This window comes from Rattus norvegicus, chromosome 19 (assembly GCF_036323735.1).
Source record: "Rattus norvegicus strain BN/NHsdMcwi chromosome 19, GRCr8, whole genome shotgun sequence".
In the NCBI taxonomy this organism is placed as follows: domain Eukaryota; kingdom Metazoa; phylum Chordata; class Mammalia; order Rodentia; family Muridae; genus Rattus; species Rattus norvegicus.
In genome coordinates this window covers 24,398,658-24,407,197 of record NC_086037.1, presented here as the reverse complement: position 1 = coordinate 24,407,197, position 8,540 = coordinate 24,398,658, and the positions used below count along the sequence as shown (strand labels likewise).

The 8,540-nt window shown below is 43.2% G+C and overlaps 1 protein-coding gene across 1 annotated transcript; it reads left to right on the top strand.

The window, feature by feature from the left end:
- The first annotated feature begins 2,220 nt into the window (after window positions 1–2,220).
- On the top strand, window positions 2,221–6,757 carry LOC134483455 (disks large homolog 5-like). Its single transcript, XM_063278720.1, has 5 exons — window positions 2,221–2,325; window positions 3,392–3,551; window positions 4,761–4,904; window positions 5,536–5,698; window positions 6,413–6,757. Exons 1-5 carry the CDS (start codon window positions 2,244–2,246, stop codon window positions 6,440–6,442), a joined length of 579 nt encoding a protein of 192 aa, XP_063134790.1. The 5' UTR covers window positions 2,221–2,243; the 3' UTR covers window positions 6,443–6,757.
- The last annotated feature ends 1,783 nt before the right edge of the window (window positions 6,758–8,540 follow it).

The window sequence follows — 8,540 nt, the reverse complement described above, 5'->3', positions numbered from 1 at the left end:
TTCGTAGGCAAATGGTTGGAACTGGAAAATATCATCCTGAGTGAGCTAACCCAATCACAGAAAGACATACATGGTATGCACTCATTGATAAGTGGCTATTAGCCCAAATGCTTGAATTACCCTAGATCCCTAGAACAAACGAAACTCAAGACGGATGATCAAAATGTGAATGCTTCACTCCTTCTTTAAATGAGGAAAAAGAATACCCTTGGCTGGGAAGGGAGAGGCAAAGATTAAAACAGAGACTGAAGGAACACCCATTCAGAGCCTGCCCCACAGGTGGCCCATACATATACAGCCACCCAATTGGACAAGATGGATGAAGCAAAGAAGTGCAGACCGACAGGAGCCGGATGTAGATCGCTCCTGAGAGACACAGCCAGAATACAGCAAATACAGAGGCGAATGCCAGCAGCAAACCACTGAACTGAGAATAGGTCCCCCGTTGAAGGAATCAGAGAAAGAACTGGAAGAGCTTGAAGGGGCTCGAGACCCCAAAAGTACAACAATGTCAAGCAACCAGAGCTTCCAGGGACTAAGCCACTACCTAAAGACTATATATGGACTGACCCTGGACTCTGACCCCATAGGTAGCAATGAATATCCTAGTAAGAGCACCAGTGGAAGGGGAAGCCCTGGGTCCTACTAAGACTGAACCCCCAGTGAACTAGACTATGGGGGGAGGGCGGCAATGGGGGGAGGGTTGGGAGGGGAACACCCATAAGGAATGGGAGGGGGGAGGGGGATTTTGCCCGGAAACCGGGAAAGGGAATAACACTTGAAATGTATATAAGCAATACTCAAGTTAATAAAAAAAAAAAAAAAAAAAAAAGAACTGGCTGTACTGATATCAAACGGGGATCTTTCATATCCACTTTCTTCCAAGTCTACCAGCCATCTCAGTTTGTTGCTGTAATATGCCTGACAATCAAGGACACAGAAAAATAACTTGATACACAGCAAGGACATTGTGATCATATCCTGTGTCGTTATGTATGTACTGGATGAGGTTTGTTAAAATGACAATATTGCACAAAGCTTTATATAGGACCCATCAAATTAAGGGTCACTATGCACTGTCATAGCTAAAATGGCCTGGTCAGAAGTGACCACTGGATCACTTTTCTGTAACTTCATTGAGAGGCTTGTGCTTTTTGTGTTTTTTATTTTTCTGTTTTTTTTCTTATATTTATTTATTAATTTATTGCTTTATATGTCGTCAGGAAGATAGTTCAAGTCATGGATCTGCCACCAAAATCTGAGCTTTGCTACTAATACTGTAACAGTATTAGTGTATGCATTCAATAAAATAACTGGTTGTTTTTTTTTTTTTAGTATGATAGATGCTTTTGTGTTTTGTGCGGTGATCCATGAAACAGGAGTGAAGATGCTTGTTTCTTACTCTGTCCACTGAGTTATGTCTCTAGGCTTGTCCTACTCCTTTGGCTGCATCCCCCCCCCACCTCTGCTGACTATTTTATTTTTCAGATGAAATCACACCTTATAGCTTAGAGAGGCCTGTAAGCAATCCTGCTTTGGTAACTTAAGTGCAAAGAGGAGAGCCCCACACTCAGCCTGAGGGTGCATTCACTGGTGGATCCAATATTTCAGTTTCCTCTGCTAACAGATCACCACATTGTTGCCAGGACCATAATGAATGCAATTCTTTTTCCTAAGGAATCTGGTGGCAACTGTCAAATGTTAAGCACAAAGCTTCAGGTTGTACCTCTAACACACACCCACATCGCAACCTACCCGACAGGCTATTTCTGGGTGTGATTTCATGCACCTGCACATGATGAGACAGGAGACCTCTTTGGCTACTTATAGGAACTGGTGTGATTTCTCAGTAATCTTTAATGGGTAATATTGCTGACTGAGTAGAATTTGAGGTAGGATGAAACACTTCTGTGCAGGGATTGGGGAGGAAGCACTCATTTAGATACATAGCAATGACTTAGGTTTTTCCAATCAAGCCTAGAGTCAAATTTGGCTTTGGAAGCATGTGGTGCTCAGTGGCTATGCCACAGGGAAGTCTCCTGAAAAGGGCACATCAGCTTTTGCTCAGTACAGGGAGAATATTAGCAAGAGGCAAAGTCTGTTCTCCGTGACATCAGCAGTCCCTTCGTGGACATTCTATTGTCTCCTAGAGAGATCTTGGAATCCCTGTGATGTCACCAGTATCGTTGTGACAACCAATTCCCTACTTTTTCTCTTAGTGTCCAAAGGATATATCCACAGACATGTTTGCCCGTCTTAGTAGGCGCTTTGGGAGAGTTGATGTTGATAGAGAAGAGTCTAGAGTGAAGCAAACGAAACCTAAAGGTAATGATGGACACAGGACATGGGGGATGTGGAGTAAGTTCTGGGCAGTTTATGTTGAGCTTCCTGTCAGGGGTGTGTGTGGGGGTCTTCTGCTGGCCTTTTTAGTAATGGGCCACAACCACTGGAACATCTCCACAGATATTGAATTCCATGATTATCACAATTCCTGAAAGTCGAGGTTTTCACATCATTAGTTTCTCCATAACCACATGGAGGATATGGCAATGCCTATGCTATTATTGGGTGAACTTCTAGTCTTTACTTTTACACTGCATTCGGTAGGTTAAATTGATATAATAACACCATAAGTAGTCATGGAGGGTATAACTTTTCTGAATTAAACAGGGCATCAATGTACTTCACTTTCATTGCTTCTTTAAATTCAGTGACTATCTGACAGTAATAAGAGGGAGAGAACTGTGCTCCTGGCCATGACCTTATATTCTTAGAACTCCTCTGACTACCTCTGGCTGACGGGGCCAATCTTACCTTCATATATTAGAGGTTCTGTGTGGCAGATATTTTTCTACAGTAGCCAAAGTATATGGAGCAGGTAGAGAAAGAGCCTGTAACCTATTGGCACTTCTGGGGCATTTGTCATTTCAGTAGGGGTAATTATTAAGTCTGTTGACCATGTCCTCCCCCTACATGACTTTTTAATGCAAAGTTATTGGACTAGAGTAACAGTGTAGGATATCTGAGTATCCCTGATCAATCAAGTCATTGTGGATGCTGAATTGATGATCTGACTTCTGAAACCAGAGGGGTGAGGGTCCTGAAACCAGGTTGTAGCCTGCGTACCTGATAATAATCCTGGAGAAGGCATCTCTCTGGTACTTGTAAGCCTGTGTGGGCGGGCATAGGGAACACCTGGCTGCTTACATCTCTTGGTCTCTATAGAGTAGTGGGGGAACTGTGATCCACTTAAGATGCCTCTTACACATAGACCAAACTCCTTGCAGTGACACTGGCTTCCAAGCATGTTCTCCTGTTTGGACCTCACTGTGGTCTGTGTATGCTCTATGCATTCGCCCCTTAGAGTTCACTTGTGTTCTTCTACCTACAGAGGCCTGCAGACAGACGTCATGCCCTGAAAATGTCCTAAACAAGGTGCAGGCCAACGAGGAAGAGGAGAGGCTGAATAGAGAACTGGAGCTAACTACCAAGGAGAGAAATGAGCTGACAGATCGCCTCCTTTATGTGACAGGTGGATCCATGAACAAGAGGTATGCATTGCTCCAAACAAACGACCTTGTTCTAAACCTCATCTCCCATAGAGAGGAGATCTAGAACCTGACCCTTACTGAGGAGTGAGTTTGGAAATGGACTCTCTGATTCCACCTGTTGAAAATCTGAACTTGTGATCTGAGTGAAGAATTCAGGGATAAAGTCACTGGAGCATGAGTTCCCAATGTACAATTGGAAAGCCCTTGACAAGTGGCAGCTTTGCAAGGTTCTAGGTGCTGTGAGTTTGTGGAGAGTGTTTGTACTTGCTAGGAAGGTGACTGAACGCTATCATCTCCTGGCAGCACCCTTAGGTGACAGGTCCCACATTGTTCATATCAATGCTTAACTAGAAGGCCTGAGGCTCAGGCCTGGTCCTTCTTGTCTGTGTGCCTTAAACTCTGAGACAGTAATGGTGCATACATTTCTACTGATTCTCATTGTGCTCTTTCCATATTTGTCTCTCTTTCTCATTCTCTGAGTCTGTTTACTTTGCTTTTCTTGTGGGTGTGTCCCAGTTTGTGTGTCTGTGTGTGCATAGGTCTGCATGCATATGCACAACTTTTATATGTTTCTGTGTCCCTCCACCCTTGGAATTTAGGGGTCTGTTTTTTGACCTCAGGATATACCTGTATAATAGTTTCATGGAGGTGCAAGTGCTTTATTTTGGAAGCCCCACTTTCAACAGCACAGTTCTTTGCCTGTGTGGTCACATTTGTCTGTACATTTGTATGCCTTGGGAAGACTATAAGTTTGTGGCAATATCTGGTCTCATCTCCAGAATTATGTGTAGTGTCTGCCTCTAGAATATTAGTTATTCGGCTTGTAGCATTCCACTTGTCAAAACAGGAAAAAATGAAATTAGAGGTTTCTGGATGTGTGTGTGTGTGTGTGTGTGTGTGTGTGTGTGTGTGTGTGTGTGTGTGTGTGTGTGTTTGGGTAAGCTCTGTGGCCTAGGCTCTTGACAGCATAACAGGTTTGAATGTAGATCCAGCCCTCCTGATTGAAAAAAGTGAGCCAGGGAACCCTTTATCTGGGTGCTTAGCTTCTGTTGTCCTGGGCACACAATTCCAAGTTTCTGAAGCTGAAGAAGATCCAAATATGTAGAATTCAGAAAGTGTCCTTCCAGGGCTGGGGTAGTACAGGACACAGCCTGAGTTCCTCTAATCCTAAACCTCGATGTTCATTGGGTTCTATCTTCCTGGGGCCAGCCCCTACTTCAGGCCAAATCCATTTTATGAAAACTTGAAGATAAAGGAGAAAGAGGTCATGTCATTACTGCACAACTTAGACACAAAGAACATTGAACATCGTGAGAAATTTCAGGAGCTCAAGAAGGAGATTCACTTCTATCGGTAAGTACTGGTCAGAAGGGCCCATCATTGTGGAATGGCCATGTCTGCCTCTCTTTCTTCTGGACCGGAGGGTCTGCAGCTCTGGGCCCATCTCTTCTGCTGTTTAAATATCACTGTGTCGTGGGTCTTTTGGACTCAGATTCAGTTCCATAAGAGACTGTGACTCATGACCACAGTGTCTATGCATCTTTAGAAGGCTCTGGATAGAACTATACTGATAGAGGCATCAGAGTGTTATTAGGCCAACCTGCATCTCTGGGGTCATACCAGGTTTAACAAAGCTCAATGTGTGGACCACATGGTTTGCATGACCTCCCTTGGTCATACTGTCTTCTTGTGGTTATTTGCCGCCTACTAATTGATGTTGCCCCGATGCATTGGGCTTTCATGGATAGTTGTAGATCTCTTGTTCTTTTGGAGAGACATGGACTCTTATTGATGCTTGGGTCACAGAAACAATTTATTCTTCCCTGGATTGGCCGTTTGCTGTTTGTGCAGCAGCCTTACATGTATGGAGATGTATTCTATGAAGTCTTTATGGGAATCTGGGTCCTGGTGGAGTTTGTGGGATTTGGCAGTTGGAATGGGAGGAAGAGGCTTCAGGATCTTACTATTCAGAGTGTGTTTCCAGCAACCTGCACAGCCGGATCCTGATGGACCAGGCATGTATGAAGAAGAAGTTGGTCACATTGAAGCAGGAGAGCAAGGAGTTACAGCGACATTTGTTTGAGTTGAACCCGACTGAGGAAGACGAACAGGAGAAGACCAGCAACCTCCAGACCCAGCAAAATGTGGTAGGAACAAGCAGCTGAGTCAGATTAACAATGTCTGATACCATTTGCCTATTGGATACATCTTTGCTTCCCCTATCACCTTTCTAATCTCCCCACACCCAGTCAGTCACCCACCTCATGTGATAGAGTTATTCATTGCTCTGTCTATGCACAAGCATTCTGGGATTTTAACCACTCTTCAGAAACTGAATTATGGGCAATTATACTTCTCTGCCCTTTTTGAAACTGCAGTCCAGAAATGGTGCAGAAAAATAACATATCACATGACTGCATCTCCCTGTCACAGATTGGATGCTATGAAGATTTTTTATCCAGTTCTTGGTCCTGTGACAAAGGTCATACAGGGGTCATGTGATGGTTGGAAGCACCTTGTAGGGATAAGAACCAAGTGCAAATGGCAAATGAGTCCTGGTCATTGGCTTTGATCTGGGTATCATGTGGCCTTCTCCTTTCTTCCTGCACCCCAATTAGGTCTCTCCCCATTTCCCCGTTCTTGGTTTGCACTGGTAGAAGTCTGAGGAGCAGCTTGTTATCCCACAGTACTGTGAGGGTTGCTGGTGACTTTCCCCAGCCTGCAGAGATATCAGCAATGATTTCAGTGAAAGATCAGTGTTGTCTGTCCAATGCAGCTGAAGGGACAGAAGGCAGCAACTTCACAGCTGGTATGCGTGTCCCCACCAAATCAGTGTCTTAATAGCTGCCTTCTCCTCCCAGGTCTCAGAAACTGCAGGAGACATGGAATAGGACGGATCCCAGGAAGACAGCCCCCTGAAGAGTGAGTTTCTCTGTCAGAAGTTCCCTGCTGATGACAATCCTCAACAGTCAAAGACTTTTTGTGGGTGAATATTCTTCTTCTCAGTTAATTTCCTCAATGTTTAGAGACCCTAAATTTATGTATCCGTATGCCAGCCTGTCTCCTTGAGGTCTTTCTCCTCTCTCATACCGACAACACCATTTGAGAGACATCTGACGGGACTGCCTTGACATCTCATGTCCTAGAGGAGAAACAGCACTACAACTGTGTTTCTAAACGTTCATTAAGAAAATGCTGTTAAGAAATGTTTTTGGTTATGATTTTCATTGAAGTTTTCTTTTTGTTATTTCATAGTTATATATTCTTGTTACTGTTTTTCATTTTTTATACCATTTTAGTTGTTCATTTTATGCCTGTTTTTTGTAAATTGTATTCCTTATGAATAAAAATTGATTTGTAACTCTTGACTCTTAAGACCATCTTATTCAAGGGTCCTTTCCCCTCCTGTAGACTTAGAACTGACAGCTGGATATGGATCTTTGCATGGTCCAGGCAGCATGGGTAAATAGGGAATTCAAAGCCACCAAGGTGTACACAGGGTGATAGTGTCTTTTGTGTGGATAATGTGACTTTTTTATGGACACACACTTTATGATGTAATCACTGACATACTGTATCCATGCTGTCATGTGTTCTGCTCATCCTAGTCTATATCAGTCTACAACACACATTCCTTATTGACTGTGTGCACCAGATATTGAGTAACACACACTCATGCCTGTAGAGCTGCAGAAAAAATGACAACTTTCACAAAGGAATATAGAATAATCCTAATGGAGAACCGTGTGCCTCAGTTTTTCTTACAATACAGCATTAGTATTAAACCACAAAGATAATGACCATCAACGTCATTTTGGGAAATAGGTTTTTATAGGTGCTGTTTCAGTTGATCATTCATATGCTGTGTTTTTTATCGTTGCTGATTATATTTATTTTTATCATTTAACTCAATAGATCTTTTTTTTCAAATGTATGTATGTATGTATGCACTCCTGAGTGCATTTCCCTCATGATCCAAAAGAGGGAATAGCATTCCCCATTGTAGATGATTGTTAGGGACCATGTGGCTCTTCTGAGAGAGCAGCAGATGCTCTAACCTGGGAGTCATCACCACAGCTCCTGTAGGTAGCTTTTGTCCTTCCAGGGCATGTGCTGTACTAGGTGGACGCCATCATCTCCCATTAAGGAGAGAGATCTCAGGAGATGTGTATGTACAGGTGGTTGAGCAGTGCCTGCTCAATGTGGTAGGCTGCTAGGCATCCATACCGGGCTCTGGTGCCTCCACTGCTCATTGTGCATTCAGCATCATCCTCCAGCATCACTCAGTTTCAATTCCAAACAGATCTTTCACTTACTATCGATGATCATATAGATTATGCACATCTGATAAAATACTGAAGAGACTAGCCTCCTTCTACAGGCCAACTTGGCATAATGAATTCTTTTGATAGAAAGCAAGATAATTATCTTAATCTATGCAGCTTAGGGAGGTCCTCAAGAGCATCCATAGTGAATGCAGACTGCAGCTGTGACCATATGTTTCTTTTGCACAGCAGGTCTGTGCAAGCCCAGAGCTTAGGTGGGACAGTTCATGTTTCACCTTTTACATGGAAATCTGTGATTGTATTGAGAAAGTATATGTTCCACGTGACTCATTTCAAATTTATGGAATTAAACTGACTTACTGTCAGTGGAGGTAACTCGGAGAGATAAAGTGAAGAAGAATAATCCAGTATGTCTGCACACAGATGCTGTCTCATTTGGGCTTGTCAATGCTCCGCAGCTGGAGAAGCAAGGGAGAGGCATTGGTGACCCTCAAGCTGAGGTCCTCTAGTCATTATAAGCTGAGCATGACACACAAAGTGTCACAGGCATCACACTAGAATCTAGTAACTAGATTTAACCAACCTATCACATTAATGCTATGTTTGGTGGTACTTTTTGCCCTCTTAGGACCTGGAAGAGGCTTGGGGTTTTCTTATCCTACTCATATTTATTATTCTTCCCAACACTATGTGCTTTGTTCTG